The 19,266-nt window shown below is 38.0% G+C and overlaps 1 protein-coding gene across 1 annotated transcript in view; it reads left to right on the top strand.

Annotated features, from left to right (window-relative positions):
- Positions 1–16,910, top strand: part of SLC3A1 (solute carrier family 3 member 1) — a 253,009-nt gene extending 236,099 nt beyond the window's left edge. Inside the window, exons 10-11 of the mRNA XM_044060042.1 lie at positions 8,359–8,478; positions 15,835–16,910. Coding sequence (XP_043915977.1) covers positions 8,359–8,478; positions 15,835–16,275 — 561 coding nt within the window. The 3' untranslated portion in view covers positions 16,276–16,910. The remainder of the gene's footprint in view (positions 1–8,358; positions 8,479–15,834) is intronic.
- The last annotated feature ends 2,356 nt before the right edge of the window (positions 16,911–19,266 follow it).

Below are 19,266 nucleotides of genomic sequence, written 5' to 3'. Positions count from 1 at the left end.
TGCAGAAATCACAAAGCACAATGAGGCAATATACACCAGAGGAAATTAAACAAGTTACATGGAATCAGACCACAAAAATACAATAAAACAGCAAGAACATGTAGTACAGAAAAAAACAAAGCATTATGTGACTGTATACACTAGAGTAAACAAGTCAACATGTGCCATGGAATCAAACCATGTAAATAAAAGCAGAAAGAAAGTGTAATACAGAAAAAAAAGCATAATTTGACTTGAGTCATTTGATTAAACTGTTTGACAGTATAGAGATGTCAAGCATATAACCATATACACTTGATTAGCCTGCTTGGACCATCTAACAAATAATTCAGAAAGTTATGATGTGGAGGGAAAATAAAAAGGCGGGAGGAGAATAGATATTACTAGGTCTTGTGATAAAAGAGTAGCAAAGTCAGGAAAAGAGAAACAAGTTTATCCGATGTTTCAGTCAGTATCTCTGAATCAGTTACTTTTCTTTTCCTAAAGTCAGTGAGTACAGAGGGCTTTTTTGAAAGAAGCAAGATTATCAGTTTGTTTAATGGCATTTGGAAGTAAGTTATAGCAGGTAGAGTTAAGCCTGGAGATCTTTCATAGCAGGCAAAACTAAAGGGAAGCTGAGTTAATAACATGCCATGATTCATGTCTAGTCCCCAGCAGTGTACAACAGGCTTTCTGTTTTACACAATGGCACACACAGGAATGCTTAGTCCCAGGTATCCCACCACATACTAGATAGGCTAGCACTGGGGCTGCCTGACAGCACCACGTAATGTGGCAATATAAAGCATTTAGGCACAGTACAGTCTGCCATACCAAAGTAGCTATGTGTGGTTCCTTGATAAATCATGTTGTACTGTAAGCAGTCTTCTTGCTGTACCATGCTGTTGTCATTCATAATGAAGCAAGTCATGGTCAGTAAGCATTAGGATGCCCAGAGATCACATGGAGAGCTGGTGCTGTGGTACTGTGTGAACACTCCCATTGGTGATACCTCACAAGCACCCATGTATGATGGGCAAGACAATGTATAATATGGTAACAGATTTACATGTACTGTAGGGAACTGTGTTGTCAATACAGATTTTCCTGCCATATAACAGAGTTGGTATTTTACTTATTTATTTTGTTTTACATTAATATGCTAGGATGTTGTTCTGCACAGTATGTTGAACAACATACAGACAAGGGGGATTTATATAGTATGCATGTATATATGTGTATGTTATATAGGGTCTATATTACATAGATGAAAAATCAAAATCTCGAATGCTCGGATGAGCGAAAACGCAGGTAATCGAAATCGCTATTGTGAGGGGCTGCACCCCCCACCCCCCTAAAAATATATTCTAACTCCGGGATTGCACTACAGTGAGGAAAGGGCAAATTTTCTGATCTTCACTGTACCGCGATCTCACAATATTGATTTGAATTACCTGCGTTTTCGCTCATTCAAGCATTCACAATTTTGATTTTTCATCATTCTGATAGGAACCCGTTATATATAACCATAATGTATGCAAAGTCAATAACATAGACTGCATTGTCAATGTTACCATTCATATGCATATCACACATGAACCTGACAACTCATTGGATGCACTGAAAATGAAGACAGTTACATCTTTAACTACTCCAAAAATTGAAACGGTGTAGTGCAAAACTTTTGGAATTCAAACCTAAAGTTCACTAGGCCACTTTGCTTTGTTTGTACAGGGAAGTCTGAGTGGTAGTAGAATATTTCCAATAAAAGAAAGGTCACATTTATGGATAAACTTATCTGATTTTGTTAGGGCTTTGTTTCATTTGTCAGTACAGGAGTGAAAGCATATTTCCAGTTTTAGTAAATGTTACTTTTCTACTGAAATATATAAGCTTTTGATTCTTATATAATACTACCACACCTAAGTTTGATGCATGCAATCCTAACTCTATCAACTATGGGTACTGCACGTGTTAATATAGTATTTTTGATTTTACTCACAATATCTTGAAAATATGTATTTTTTTAACCTGATATACTTTGCAAATAATGTTCATTGACCGTTTGCATTGAAATACTTTGTAAATAATGCTTGTTGCCTGTTTTTCTTTTGAATTTTCAAAAATGTATTTCTATCCTTGTTTTGAAGCTTTTCTTGCTGGGCCTCCAAAGAAAATGGAGATTTCAGCTCCCAGATAGACTTTACCAGTAAATAAAAGCAAATAAAATAAATAAAATATACTCACTGCAGAAACAATCTGGACATTCATTACATCCCACTTCCAGAGAAGTCATATTCACCAACTGGCATATATTGCAATTTGAGAGCTATCACAATGAAATGCCTCTGATCATCTTTGTATGAAGGTTAACATGTCAGTTACCCTTTGAAAGTTCATTGTAAATGTTATAGGAACTATAACTAGATAGATAGGTACACACTGCACTTAACACTGACAGTCCTACCTTTTGGATTTACCTATAATTTAGTGTTAAAGTTCATTTGGAACATTTTACAGTTGTAAATACGGAGATTTTTGGTGGAGCTGCCAAATTTTTAGTTTTAAAGAGATCACATTTGTGAAGAAATATTTGTGATGTTTACTTCTTATGTAATGCTAATTCAGCGCATATATATTCTGAAAATGCATTGCAGTCCCCATTTGAAAAAAATGACATACTGACCACTAATGGAAATCAAGTGTACTGCAATATGGTAGGCTGTGATGGTAAAATGATTGTTATTGTGTCTTTCGGCTTTTCCCGGTTAGGGGTCGCCACACCGGAACTCCGGTCCACTAATGATTGGCAGTTGATTTTTACGTGCTGAGTTGCCAGCCCTAATGCACAACCTTCAACGAAGGTACGCCCATTCATGCATGTCTCCACGCAGAAGACGCTCTAGCTGAGAGTTGAACCGGTCAGTGTCTTACTGTGAGGCGACAACGATTGTACAAGTTATAATTTAGATCCTACATGATGTCATGTAGATGTAATATCTCAAACACTGTTTGACAGTTCTTAGGAATAATGCATAAATACTGAGATACAAGCTTTACTTTAAAATGTTGTTCTACCCTTTAGGAGTTACATGCAGATCAGCATCGAAGCTGCCTTGACCATTTCCCCTTGTCAGAAGAGATTATGGCAAAGGCATTTTCACAGTAACCAAATATTATGCAGTCTAACAATTTGTGTTCCTTATAGCATTTAGGGTCTGCGGGGGTTCTACGCTATTCGGGGAGCTGTATCTCTGAAACAGCTTCACGTCTTTTCATTTTCTGCTAGCATTTTTTAACATATTTGGATATTCATTTATGTATTGTACTTAGGTTGTACTATAATTTACAAAGCTAATGAAACAGCTGACCCCATGAAAAAAGAAATATGTACAAGTCTGCTGTGAACCAGACCCGATGGATATTTTCAGGTTGTTAAATTCTGACAGATTTAACAGGCTGAAGCAAATAATGCACCTGAAATTGTTATTCCAAAATTAGAGCTTTAAATGCAGCTTCGTGTAGACTTTGGCTCAGTTATATTGCCGTACTTAATAGGGGAAGGTCGGGTGTTGGCATCTTTCCAGTTCTTGAAAACATCATTTTGCTTTGTATGCTGGAAAATATACTGGGCAGTCATAGGTGCTGAATTGTCAAAAAAATGTTAGGTCACAGCCTCACTAAAAATGACAGTAAAGAGTTTCTTCTGACTTCTGTCTTAAATCCCAAAGCACCTCACCTCTTTATCTTGATTCAACTATTGTAGAGATTTTCTAAGTGTTACTGTTAGCTACAGTAATTTTAAACAAGAGCACGCTAGACTCAGCACATGAAATGTATTTGTAATGATACTGACGTGCGACACCAAACCAGTGCAGGAAGGTGCAGTTATTCACAAGTTGGAAAGACACAAAGTCATTCAGCTGAACATCTGTGATAGTGAGCTGCTCCTTTTTTTAAACAGCAAACCACGAGGTAACAAAAAGCAAAGTTATCCAGCAGGAATGACGTTCAGATCAGTAAGATATTAGCACATTATTAAAAGAAACATACCACTTCAACTGTGCGTCAGTGATCAATCACCATGCAGGCTACAGTTTAGAAAAAAGCCAGAAATGTTTTTTTTTTTTGGGGGGGGTGAATTACTACAGCAAGACAAAAATGGTAAACCGCACTCTGAGAAGAGGCCAGCCCTTACTGACATTTTATATGGTTAAATATTTTGCTGAATTGGAGATTTTAGTGGGCTAGAAAACCTGAGCAAAGCTTGCTGTTGTATCCATGGACACTCATATGGGTTGGGTCTGTCCTTGGTTGTCTTCTACTTTGTTCCCACTTTCTGCCTACCTTGGTTATTTCTATCAGTGACAGATCACACTGCCTTTTAGTCAAAGTACCAAAACAAAAGGGAAGCTGAGATAAGCAGGTGTTACTGTGTAGTTGGAGACGGTGCCCAGCAAAAAGCTAAATACATTTTATTAACATCAAAGATTTGCAAAGGCAGCCAGATTAGTAAAGTGATGCATGGAATAATATCAGGTGCTTTTCCTTTGGTTAGAGGTACTTATGCTCCATAGGTTACATCTAGATGTTTAAGAAATGGAAGCAACTGAGTCATGTGTATGCCTGACTGAGTCTAGTTTGAACCTTGGCCTAATTCTACGTAGTACTACAAACACGAGGTAATTCTTATGAGTCGTGTAATTACAGTTGTTGACTAAGACACTATCAAGAAGGCAGTGAAAACAGCAGACTAGGTGGGTAAAGTGGTGTTACACACCTTCAATGTTTACGTTCCTGTATACTGCAAATACTGTGGTTGTCAGATGCTGCAGAGACGCAGTGTTTGATATTCAGATAATTAGCATCAGTTACTAAGTCTGCACTGTATAATGTGACCCTCAGACTGAAATTAGCCATCCTGACTTAGTCAGTTTCTGTTGCTGAATTAATGTAAATGTGTAGACCGTACAGCTTTCATTCAAAATTATCACAGATGATTCAACTCTGCTATGCATAATGATTGTTGTTTATTTAGAATACAGCAGAAACACAAGTTTCTATACAATTCCCTTAGTTTGCAAAGTAAAATAAGCTTCCAATACTACTGTACAAACCGGAAAAGAGACGTTGTGCAGAAACTTACATTTATGATTTCTGGTCTTCTTTAAAAAATGATTTAAGACAGAATTACCTCTGAAATAAGTCCCTTTATTCTCTGTCATGCAGAGTCATAATTCTGCTTATAGCTATTGCTGTCCGAGTATAACAGAAGTTGTGCAGGAACTTACATTTATGATTTTTGGTCTGCTTTAAAAATGATTTATGCCAAAAATTACCTTTGAAATACATTGCACACTTTGCATGCTAAAGCACAAGCCCCTTTACTCTCTGACATGCAGTCATAATTCTGCTTATAGCTATTGCTGTCTGAGTATAACAAACTGCACAGTAAAATCTGTGATTTAACAAGATTAAACATTAACTGAACTGTTAAAGCAGATTACTTACTGGAGTGTCATGATTTTGTAGCCTAATCCAGGATGATAACTAGATAATCTAATGCAACATGGAGTCCCAGCTCACATGTATCTTTTCAGTGAAGGTTGTAGCTTGCTTTGTCAGTGACACAAATTATCTAGATATTAAACAGGCTATTTTTATATACCCATCATATATGTCTTGTTCTAAGACATTTTATATATCCAGTATTGTATACCAGTATAAGTTTATTACTGAATCAGAAATGTGTATTTTTATGATATGATAAGTAATTCTAGTTACATTTTCCAGTTAAGCTGTCTACATATGAAATCTTACGTATTTTTGGAGGTCACCAGAGTTGTGTACCTGAACCCCATTAAGTCCTTATTTGACACTGCCTGCGGCAGTCAGAAAAGTACAACCCATTATAGAGTAATCAATTTTCATTGCAGTTATCATAAATTTAGATATTTAGGATATGATTTTTCCTCTGCTGTATTACATCATTTTTGCTTGACAGCAGAAAGAGAAAACATTAGCTCTTAAAGCACTTATGCATTCTACCTCCTCTCCCTCCTTACCTCCCACTTAGCCTATTTCCACTTATCTCATGCCCTCTTGAATGCTTTTGTGAATTTTCTCACAACTGCCCTTCCAGATAGCCCATTGGATGGATGCACAGCCCACTTTGTAAAAATGATCTTGTGTACCAGTATCATGACCCCCCCACACACACACACTGTCTATTCTGGTTTCAGGGGAGAAGGGCTATAGCTGTTCTACTCTCTGGTAATGTTTGGTCCCCTTCATCCTGTCAATCTTTCTGGCAGTTTTCCTCTGAATTTCTTTATTTCTATTTTATCTGTTAAAATGGTGAGGCCGCTGGACAAAATGTCCATTTGCAGGAGTGACCCAGAAGCACTGTCTGGATGATTAACTTTTTCAGAGTCTCACAGTAGGCAAACATCAGTGAAAGGAATCAAACCCTGTACTCTTAACCATAGGAAGCAATTCATTAGCAGCTCAAAGCCTTAATACACTGATGTCTTCTTCTTTTATGGCTTCGAGAACTGCCCTCAGTATTCAAGGTATGGTCTGACAAAGGCTCTGTAGAGTCGAAACATGACTTCTTTGCTTCTTTAATATGCCCCCAGAGAATACACGCATACCCTTCAACTGTCCCTGATTTTGCCTCATATTTTTGCAGTGTCCCTCATAAAATGTTTGACCTCCTGGTAAATCACTGGGATTAAAGTCAGTCAATAATGCCAGACATTACAGTTTCAAATTTCTTACTGTTTAGAAAATGCAGGTTGACACAAAACCTGTTATTTTATTAATTTCTTAAATGCATTAGAATAATATTTAAAAATGGTCCCAAATTTTGGGGTTTTGGGCCATTGACCTCCCAGTATGTTTGGTTTGTCCCTAATTCCTGAGCACAGAAGATGAGAAGTATGCGCCCTAGCATTCTCTTGACTGCAGTTAGTACCGTCTTAGTCTGCTCCCAGTGATCACATCCCATATGATTAACACTCAAATATGCATTGCCTACTCCCCCCAGGTAACAGTTCAAACCATGGTTATTGGTCCCAAGTGCAGAACTTTGCATTTGTTTGCACTGAACCTCAGCTGTGACTCTTCTGCCTATTTGTTCAGCTTTTCCAAATTATTCTCCAGACACTTCTCCCCATCTTCCATTGTAGCATCTCTCTTAGTATCATCAGCAAACAGGCAGATCTGGTTCTGTCGTGCCACAGCTATCTCTGAGACAAACACACTGAATAGTACTGTACCCAGAACAGACTCCTGCGATACTCCACTAGTCACCCCCCTAATTCCTTACACTCTCCCTCTCAACACAACCCTCTGTGTCCTACCTTCAGCTAAGCAGCTGTCCAGTTACTCACTCTTGTTCACCCCACAAGCCATCCAGTTCTGTTCCTGTTTCCTGTATAACAGACCTTACACTGCCTTGCTGAAACTCAGATAGGTTATGGGTATTCTGGCATTTTCCTGTCAAGTTCTCCTGTAATCTAGTCATGCAATAGGATGAGATTTGGCTGACATTTCCTCCTGGCTGTAAACCATGTTGGTTGCCACTCTACAGAGTGTTATTCCCCTAGAAATGCCTCCGGCCTTCTCTCAGGATTTTCCATGGCTTTTCCTTTCAGTGGTGTTAAACTAAGAGGCCTGCAGTGCCGTGGGTTTTTTCTGCTCCTCCATTGTACAGTGGTACCCCAACTTCTGCCTCTCCAGTCTTCTGACACTTCTGCACTAGTAAGTGATCTATTGAAGATCTGAACCAGGGGATAGATCTTACTTCTGCATCCTGGGATATATGAGGCAGTCTTGGTGCTCACACTTATCTCTCACCACGGGGCTCATCCAGCACACTGGCAAATACTTAAACTTAGAACATGGCACAAGGTTTCTTCATATGTCTGCATTTTCATTAAAGAGCCTAATGAAATTGTTGTTTTAGCATTTGAGTGATAAGTAATACTCCCAAATATGAAAGGTTTTGTTTAGGGACTATTATAGTTACATTAACTGCAGAAGAATGAAGCAAACCTCATTATGTACCATGACCTGAATTCAATATCCAAAAGAAGAATTCACCTCCTCTTACAAACCATCACTTGCACCAAGTTGAGTTACTATTTCACTGTTTTCAGCTGATGGTTCAAGATGTCTGCTCTGGATTTATTTGTTCAAGCAAGTATTAAGCCATCTCTGTTTAGATCTACAGATTCTATAGTACGCTGGCACAGTAATTGTAATACATTTTATTCCCTGTAAAAGTTCATTTTAATCTTGAAGCACATTGTTATTGTTATTTAAGATCTATGTTATAATGATCTTGATAAACATCTGTAAACCATTACTTTGCAGACCGAAAACAGAGACCCAGAGAGATCGCCAATGCAGTGGGATTCCAGCCCTTATGCTGGCTTCAGTAAAAATAAAACATGGTTGCCTGTTCATCCAGAGTATGAGACAATAAATGTTGACGTAAGTATTGCAGTACAAATTACCAACTATTAGTGCAGTTAAAAGATGTGCAATTAAAGAGGAATACAGGCGACGCATTGTACAGTGGGAGCCTTGAAATTCATATCTAGTTGAATTAGCTGGTAGTACCTGTTAGGGTTGTAAAGACACATTTTTACTGCCTTTAAAAGATGGAATGCAGTAAAATAAGAGTTTAGCCCTACTACAAGTATTAACCAGATGCCCCAAACAAGCCTCTCAACTGTCCAGAATTTTGCAGAATGTCTAGATTCTTGCCTCATATTTTGGTCTGTCCATCAGAAAATTTGTGTTTTTATGGCAAATTATTGAAGACTGAAGCATACCTCTCAACCTCTTAGGACAAGACATCTGGACAAAGTATAAAATAATGGGGAGACAAAGGCCCAAAAGGGACATATTCTAAAGCTCTTAAAAACTAAGAAAGTTGCTACAATAACAGGATTGTGTTAGCATACATTTTCTGAAGGATATGAAGGCTGAAACTCAAATGCATGTCATTATTTAATGACTTCAGTCCTCAGTGATTTGCCAGAAAAACTGCAACTTTTATGACAGACCAAAAATATGAGGCAAAAGTCTGGATATTCTGTGAAAATCTTGACAGTTAAGAGGTATGGACTGAAGTCATTAAATAATTCCAGACATTTGAATCTTAGACTTCATATCCTTCAGAAAATGCATGCTAATGCAAAATCTGTTATTCTCTCAACTTTCTAAGACTATAAAAGAAATATGTAAAATTTGTCCTTGAATTTGGACCTTTGTTCCCCCATTTTTTTTTTGGGGGGGGGGGGTTGTCCAGAATTCTTGCACTAACAGGTTGAGCTGTATGAGCTCAAATCTACTTTTTCTGCTTCTGGCTAAGTGAAAAAATAGACAAAATGTTAAACTGAGTTCAGTTGCTCAGTGGTGAATTTCCTGGTAACTGCTCCCCATAGATAATCACTGCCACTGTGCATATAGCAACTGCACTGACAATTACTCAGTTTGTGTGGGCTTTTCTCCCCTTCTCTATACCTGTGTAACAGTGCAGTTAATATAAATAAGTTGGGGGGGGGCTTGCCCCTGTAAAAAACTGTTTGCACATTTCATAAATGTGAATCTTCAACCAATGTGCTTCATCCTGCTGAATCTTCAGGGAAATTAGCCTTAATGATACATGGAAAAACAGGCAAGTCTAACACAAATACATTTATGTAAAATTACCCAGTAATAACCAAGTAGTAACCATAACCAGAAGCATAAAGCTGCTAAGAATTTCTAGGTGCTACATTAGGCAGCCCTGCATAATTCTGTTTAGACCCTCATTGGTTAGAAGTGTTCAGGCTAGCAAATCATACAAGAAATAAGTTAATTGAACAGGATCCTACATTTCAATTACTGGGCATTCCACCTTCAGCTGAAATTAAACCAAGATGGGTGCATGAGCTCTGACAGTGAAAGAGAGTATATGAAAACCATGGATGACTATATTACTTCCAGGAAAATTATTTCTGACTAAGTGGCTACAGATAACGAAAAAGAAAAAAACAGTGACCGTACTTTCAAATGGGTTACACTGCATGCATCTTGGGAAACTACCATTCGTTTAAAAGTGACAAAACTATCAGCAGCCTCAAGTCCTATTTTTCCTATTTTGTTCATAGGTTTGGGGTGTTACATAAACTGTTACCACCTCTCCTAATTCAGTAATGCTCTTCTTCCTTCTTCAGCAGTCACATCTTATTGTCGCAGATAGTATCTCGCACGGTCTATCCACATTTTGGCTGGATGTCCTCATTTCTTCCTGCCTTCTTCTGTCTCTTCCATATCATCTTTATGAAATCATCTCCTGCTTTCCTACATGTGGCAGAACCACAATCTGTACTCCTTGACCTTCTCTGCAATTGGCGCTACCTTGGCTTCTGCTTTAATTACATTATTTCTTCATCAGTCCCACAGAGTTAATCCTACTACCTGTCTCAGGCACTTTATCTCCATGACTTCAAGTTTCCTCAACTGCTCTGCCTTCACTGGCCAGGTGTCTATACCATACATTCTGTACAGGTCACACAATGGTTTTGCATACCTTACTTTTCATCTTCTTTGGCATTTTCATGTCATACTCTGTTCCAGTTTCTGATTCTAGCTTTTACCTTTTCATTCAGACTTCCCTACTTCTCAGCTACCCCTCTCAGGCAGCTGAATCTGTTAAATTCTCTCCCTTCTATCTCCATTTTTAGCTTTTTCTGATTCCTTCATTTGCTGCCATGACAAGTGCCTTGTCTGTTTCATCTTGTGACATCCCCACTCTGGGCCAGTAATCAATGAGCCTGAATCCTCACCACTGACACTGGAGAGGGATGTTCACTTGGAATACAAATGGATACACTCAGTATTTCCAGATGCAGACCTCTCTGCATCAAGTACAATTTCCCTTAAGAGCACATAGGGAACATGCTCAGTCTGGGGGCTGGTTCCTCACTATATCTGTCCAGACCCACAAAAAGACTCCCCACTTGCATAGCTTTGGAGCTGAGTCCTTAGCTGGAGTTCCAAGCTAAGTCCTCCCACACCCACTCTATGAAACCAGTGCTTTGTGTCCCTGCTGCAAGCAGCTGACACACAGACTCTTTGAAATTTGATTTGCTCTCACACACACACACACACACACACACACACACACACACACACACACACACACACACACACACACACACACACACACAGACACACACACACACCTGCTGTGCCCCATTCTGCCCAGACTATAAGGTGGTTATCACTGCCACCAGAACCCCTGCCAGCTACTTTAAGGTTCTTACAAGGGTACCCAATTATAGTGAGTAAAATTAATATTAATACAGTGCTAATATTGACCAAACAGCAAGGCTTTCAGGAGTGGCCAGACTTATCACCAAATAAATATATGCAAATACTCTCAAAGCTTATATATTTTCTAAAAAGGACCAGCCACAATGAGAAGTTTAAATATAATAATACATAATAAAAGAACATGAAAATGCTAAATATCTATTTACTATAAACACCAGAGTTTCATTCATAAGGAATATTGAAAATAACACCAATGGAAAGTTTCACACAGTTATAGAAAAACAGTACTTATCTAGTCTCACTATCTATTCCTGATTGTCTAAAATAATTACTGTTCATACTTACTGAATAGAGCAAGGCAAAATGGGTGAGTGGTCCTTGTTGACAGATCCAAGACAGAATACAGAATGCTGCTGAGACTTCAGTCTCCTCTAATATTAAAAAAAATATTTCTGCACAGAATGACATCACATACATCTGGTCATCTGACTCTGTTTCCCATACTATCACCAACACTAGAAGCTACCAGAGTTTTGCACCTCTGTGCTACAATACACACATATAGAGCATTGCTCAGATGTGGTGCAGCTGCTGGAAGTCATAAAACCATTCCACTCTTTCTACAGGAGCTACAATCTATTCTCTAGCACAGACATTGCGTCTCTGGCTCCATTCAAAAGTCTGGGATAATATCTTTATGGCTTAACTTATAAAGTAATTTCATTTAAGAATATTTTTCCAAAGCCAGTTGGATTAACCTCTTCTCTCCCAGTATATGCTGTTACAAAGTATACATTTAAACAGTTACAATAATTCATGTACATTTTTTCTTTCCAGCAGGGCGCACTATTGTTGATATATTTTAACACAATCAAACCTCACAGATACATTTTCAGCACAAGCAACTCTAGAAATCAGTTTGACATACAAATGGCATATAATTATTTACTAAATTCCAGCTAGCTGTGCAGGCATATGTTACACATCCACTGCCCTACTTCTCCTAGCATAGCTGGTAGTACCTCCTATCATCACATATCTCATGTGCCTTCAGTTTTGCATTACATTCCCTTATTATTTGCTGAAGTCCCTGTTTAGCAGTCTGCTTGTAATACCATATTATCTACATACAGTACCTTTTTGAGCTGTCCCCACCAGTCTGTTTCCTAATGTAGACCGTCATTAGTATCAAGAGCAGTGAGTTTGGAGCTGAACCCTGGCACACCCTCATTCCCACTGAGAACCCCTGTGGGAGTCCAAACACTGTTTGTACTTGTGTTGCTGGGTCTTTGTACACAGCCTGCACTAATTGTAACAATGTTTTTGGGATGTCAAACTGAGCTTCCCAAACCAGCTTTCTCTGGACCTTTTCATATGCTTTCTACAAGTCTAGGAATGCCTAGTTGGACTGTTTCCACATCCCCAGCTTTTCTCCACTATCTGATTCACTACAAATAATGGGTTGATTGTGCTGCACCCTGATCTGAATCTAAACTGTGTATCTTCCATCTTACTTTGTACTGCTCTGCATATTCATTAATCAATTTCCTTCCCTCATTTTCATGCAGTGTGACAGCAATCTGATACCTCTATTCTGCCTACAGTTGTGAACGTCCCCCACTTTTTCCTGAAATCCATCTTTTTTTAACTTCCTGGACTTCTACATTCCACTGCCAGATTTACTTCTGTACCTTCTTTCTGTAGTTGGCTCAGCCACATATCTGTTCTGTGGTCTTTACAAATGCTGTTCTGAGAAATCGCCATTTCTTCTTCTCTATGAAGTACTAGAACCATGAGTATTTCTTTGAGTTCTTGAACTTTCTCCACAACTTCCAAGTCTTCAGCCTAGCCCCTGTAGAGCCGTCTTTGTCCACAGCTTGTTGTTGACTATGGTCACTTGTAGTTGATGCCATGGTGAATTGTTTCATTGGGAATGACTTTGCAATCCAGATTCTACCACTATGCCATTTCCTTACTATGAAGAATTATACATGAGTTGCACATTAGCCACACTTGTATATGATCTTGTGACAGTCACTCTTGCTGGGCCAGGTGTTGGCCACCATCAAGCCATTGGTTTGCCAGACAAAACTTTTGTTGGCCTCTTCTTCTTAATTTGTGTTGCAACACCCATGCAGGCACAGACAGTCCTCACCACCACCCCCTTGCACCACCTCAGCAATGGGTGTTACCCCTAACCCTAATGCTGTACCTTCCCTCAATCCTAACTCTACATCTTACCTTCATAAAAACCTGCCCATAACACTATCACTACACAAGACACCCTCGGACACACAAACATTCACAAACACTCACAAGCAACAATATATATATCCCTTAAACTTACCCTGACCCTATCACTAAGCTACACAAACTGGCACACAGTCATATAACACCAGTCCTTTACCCATCCCTGATCCTAACCCTAACCAAACTACACATGCACAAACACTCTCATCCATGCAGCCCCACTTGCTTGTCTCAACATTGCACATTGTCAACATTTCCACCACTTGGCTATCCATATCCTTGATATTAAGCCACACCCCCTGTGTTTACTGAGAAATGGAATTTGACAAAACTCAGAGGACCTATATATTTATATTAATTGTTTAAGCTGGTACTGGTAAAAATGCATTGATAGTACCTTGTGTCACAAAGGGATGGATTCCTCACTTTAATCCAGACAACTGGGGACTGATTAGTGGAGGTGCCAGGCAGGGAGGGAGAAGAGTGAGCAGGCATGATGGGTAATTGGCCATTTGCCTTTCAAATGAGGAGCGTGGAGACTGCTTATTGTTCAGTTCTCTCCAGTACCTTGCCAGGTGCATGCAGGTCAGGGCCACAGAGAAAAGCAGTAAAAGCCATGAACCCCCTAATAGCTGCCTTGATAATGCTCCCCTCACAGTTGGTTCTCGTCCAGTAAAGGGAACAAATGGGTTCTTAGCCAATGAAAGAGGCTAACAGTTGGCAAGCAGTCGGGGCAAAGACTGCAAAAAAAAAAGTGAGGAAACAAAAATGCATTGTCTGTGTATCTGCGCTCTACATGTGGTGTATATAGAGGACTGTTAGTTTAATATTTTTCTAATGCAGCTCATAATTCCAGTTATATACAGGTGAAACATTGATCAAATAAACTTTCAAGTATAATCAGTTGGATGCTGTGGGAATTCTTCCTTTAGTTCTAAAAAGGCAGTAGCTGGATAAAGTCCTTAGATGTAGGTGAGAATTTGTTGGATGGACTGTTGCAAAGTACAGTATTTTAGTCTCTACTTTCCTGAATCAGTTTCAGAAAGGCTATCTAATTCATAACATCCACACTGACTGTTAATATACTGAAATTCAAGTGTCCTGCTTCTGTAAAGAAATATTTATCCATATACATGTTTACAGCCAAATAAAGCAGGCATATACTGAAGTTTCAGTGACTGTCTACATGGTGAGGTAAAGGCAAACATCATAATAACTGCATATATAATGTATGTGTGTGTGCGTGTGTGAGTGGTCATTTTTATTCAAAGGAATAGAAAGGGTGAGTCTCTGCTAGAAAGGATTTATAAGTTGTTTTGGTCTGGCCACCTCTTAGAAATGTTTTAGCCGTGCTTTTGTAGCACATGGATACTTGATGTAGTGTTGTGATCAACGGAAAAGGAACAGGGCCTGTATATTTAAGATAAAATGCTGTCTTTCTATGTGTCCTGCCATGGCTGTCATCTTGTTGGGAAGGGGAAGGGGAAATGTGGAATGGAGTACTCAGCAACAGATGTTGTTCTTTATGCCAGTGGCATTTTTTATGCCCTAACTGGGCAGTAAAGCATCAATACTTCTGGCAGTCTGTTTTGCATATCTTTTTAAAGTATATAAAGCTATACTAAAGTCTGAGACTAGTGCAAATATCTATGGGTATGCAAGCTCCTCTGAGGCTATAGATGCATACTTATAGTACAATTGATAGAACAATTAGGAATCATAGCAAAAACAGCTTCTCAGACAAGGCTAAATTCAAAACATCCAAAAGAAAACTGCACACTCAAAAAAAAAAAAAAAAAAGACAAGAGGATCACCATGTCTGTAGGATAAGACATTGTCTAATGAGACTAAGTTTAAGGCTGGACTCAGTATACGAGCCCAAGCATTACTGTGTAAAACAATGAAGAACTTCTTATAGTTCAGTTTCAACTATGGGACTTTCCCTGGGACCAGTAAGTATCAAAACCAGTTTTTAATATGGGATTTGTTACTCTCAACTAATTACTAACTTATTATTGCTTTCAAGCTCTGAGATAATGGTAAGTATTTTAACTGTATCAAAATGGAGATGTCTTATTCTGTTTCCCAAATCAGTCAGCATGGATTTATGGTATCTCTAGAGAGCCTGAACAAACCATTGATGTGAAAGAGATAATATTGTAGTTTGTATTTCACTAGTCCATGAGTAAAAATATAGTTTAAAAACTTAGCAGTTCATTTTGAACAGCATTATTCTGACAAGAATCTAACAAATGTATTACTTTGCTCTAGGTACAGAAGAATCAGCCCAACTCTTCTCTGAATCTTTATCGAGAATTAAATATTTTGCGTCAAAAAGAGCTTCCTTTTCAAAGAGGATGGCTGTGCTATATATGGAACAGTACTGATCTGTTTGTGTACATACGAGAGCTTGATGGTTTGAACAAAGCATTTATGATGGTACTCAATTTTGGTAATGCTGCTGAATTATCACTCTCAGAAATTTATGCTGACATTCCAAGTGAAGTAAAAATACGGGTGAGCACAAAGTTCACCAACAATGGTCAAAAAATCAGCACCAAGCTAATCAAAACTGAAAAAGGTGAGGGCCTTGTTTTAGAATACAATACTAACAAAAGAGTCCATAACAATGAAAAGTTTAAAAATAACTGCTATGTCTCTGAAAAAGCTTGTTATTTAAATGTGCTAGATATACTGTACAAGAACTGTTAGTGCTAGCCAACGTGTTCTCAGCATACAGGAAGTAAAATTAGCTTTTCTGTTCAACTGTACTAGGTAAAAAAAATAAGTTTTCACCAGTTTATTATTGATAAAAGTAAAAGCAAAAATTGTACACTGTGGTTTCTGCACATTAAATTTAAACAATGCATTTTTTCTGTTTTGTGTACCATCTTTTAAACAGAAAACTTTTATTGATGTAAATAAAGTAGAATGAAATGTTTATGGCATGCCATTATTTTCTTATAAAAAACTTGACTCACTTCAAATTTTGCTCATACCGACAAGAAGATTCAGGATACATAATGAAAGAAAATAAGCCAGCAATATTATAGGTTCATAGATTTGTACTAGGCCAACTACGCTTGTGGGCCACTTTAAGTCTAGCCAATTACCCCATGTGAGAATCAAACCCTGTACCTTCTGTCTGTAAAGTAAACATCTTAAACATTATGCCAACATCCCACTCTAAAAAACTCCTCTCTGGATTTGAACCCTGGATCACCTGTATTCCGTCTTTAAAGTCAGTGTACTTACACCTTTTGCCACAGACAGTTTTATGATGTATATATTCAAATTATACAAAGCTAAACTAAAGCCTCAGATCAGTGCAAAAACTGAGTATACACAGTCTTCTGTGGTACAAGCTGTCAAGGGATTTCAAACCTGCCATCTGTTTTGCAGCAAGTGAGCCAGTCATACATTGTGTGTGTGTGTGTGTGTGTGTGTGTGTGTGTGTGTGTGTGTGTGTGTGTGTGTGTGTGTGTGTGTGTGTGTGTGTGTGTTTGTGAACTTGCATTTTCTCTTTACCTTCCTGGTGTAGCTGTTTAACAAACTTGATGTCTGGGAAATGAGAACCGCTGTTAAAAGTAAAATGATAAGCAGCTGCCATATTTATTATCCATTATGTGGTTTCTGCACATTAAATTTAAACAATGCCCTTTTCCTGTTTTGTGTACCATCTTTTAAACAGCAAACTTTTATGGTGGTCTTATGGGTCTGATCAGTTCTCTCTAGGTGAAAAAGAGCTATAACTCAGGACTCCAGCAAGTGATCTAGTTTTCTTTGCCTTGTTAGTGTGGCTATTTGATCAGCTTTGTGTTTTAGAGTGGAGAAGTGTTGCCAGAAGCAGAAAAAAAAAACAATCAGTTGATTTTATTTTCTACCTACCATTCTGCAACAGCTCACTGGTAATATTTCTGAGTCAGACTGGTGTGGTGAAACAGGTTTAATTAATTGAGAGGTCTGTCAAACAGTCTCTCTTCCACCTTAATGGTGTAGCTCTTTGAACAGTTTGGTATTTGAGAGATCAGGAATGTTGCCATTAGCAGAACAAACAAAATCTACTTTATTTTATTTTTATTTTTTCCAGCGATTCTGTAACAGCTCATTTAAGGGTATTCTGGGTCTGACTTCTTTCCCCAAGTTGAAAAAAGGCTACTTAAATGAGGGCTCTATCAAATGGTCTCTTTTCAATCACCTTGCTGGTGTGGCTGATTGTCCAACCAACTTGATGGTTGGAGTTTAGAGCTGCTGTCAGAAACAGAACAAAAAAAGATGGTTCTTCATTTTTAGAAAATTATTGTGCTGCTGTCTTTTTATAATACCTTGGAAAAGCTTACACACTAGGTTTAAACAGATGCAAAGTTTTTTTCTTCGCTGAAGTAAAAAGGAAAACAACCGCTTATTTATCTCTTTTTCCATTAAACATGTTAAATGAGCATTAAACAAATTGCTTTATTATAAATGTTTTACTTGGAAATCATTATTAAATCACATTTATTTAATGACCTTTTTTGAAAAGCTTTTGTTTATCAGCTTAATTAACCTATTTTTTTGAAAATTAAGCAACAAATTTATGAAAGAATAATAAAAAATAATGCATTAAAGGATACAATGGTGCATATGGGGAGAAGGTCTTATTGTTGTTCTCAATGCTGATTGCCAGGTTGGAAGTATAATTTCTTCTTCTGTAGGCCGATGATTGAAACTTCATTATGGAGATATGCAGATATCCATTCTCAAAATTTATGAAAGGAGCCTTCTGGTATCTTACTGAAACAGTAACTATACACATCCTGTTTTTTTCTTAAAAGTATTGTTTATTTCACAGTCTTTAGTCTCCTTTTTGAGATGTTGAAAATGCAAGGGATATGGACACTGCCAAAAAAAATTCAGTACAGTTCCAGGGCTTATGGTCCTACAGACAGGATACTCAGATCTTCAGTGACAGCTGGAAAAAACATGGCTATATATCAAGAAAGCTATTGCTGGCAGCTTTAAGTATAACCCTCCACAAAGTAATATGCAATCTCATATTCTCTGACATTTTTCTGAACTTCAAGGTATTTTCAGTCGATATTATTCATATTTTCTCATATTGCAACTTTTTATGTTGTGGTAAATGTTTTATTTTATTTTAATAGAGATCTGAGGAAGTCATTTTAGGGAAAGCGCTATTAATATTTTTAGGGACAGACTGTGAGCTTCCTTTGTTTAATGTAGAGGTAATGGTGATTGCTAAAGAAAGAATGGTACTTACGTATTACTGTAACCACATTTCTGAAGTGGCATAGGTTGTAATGTTTTCCACGAAACAATGTCTGTTAATGTAAGAAGGGGAGTGTAAACTGTTAAGTACTATTCTGTGAGATTATTTTTCACATAGGAAGAGGAATAACATTAAAATTCCACTTCCCAGGCAGTGTCCATGGCTGACCTATATACATGACTGATGCTTGCCAGTCATCATTACTATTACAGTTCATGAAACTCACCATGTTCAGAAAAAGACACGTGGCCCATTTCAAACCTCTTTCCGTGGCCACACTATAATCTGAGACTGTTAAATGTGTACATATTTCAGTGAATCATTCACCATTTACAGCACTTCTTGTTAGTATTGTAAGTTGTAGCTGGGACTAAACAACTGATATTTCTCAGTAAACTTCCCTTAGTAAGATTGTAATCACACATATTGGTGAT

Source organism: Protopterus annectens, chromosome 1.part0, assembly GCF_019279795.1.
Source record: "Protopterus annectens isolate FY-2018-M chromosome 1.part0, PAN1.0, whole genome shotgun sequence".
Lineage (NCBI taxonomy): Eukaryota > Metazoa > Chordata > Ceratodontiformes > Protopteridae > Protopterus > Protopterus annectens.
This window is presented reverse-complemented; position numbering and strand designations above follow the sequence as displayed.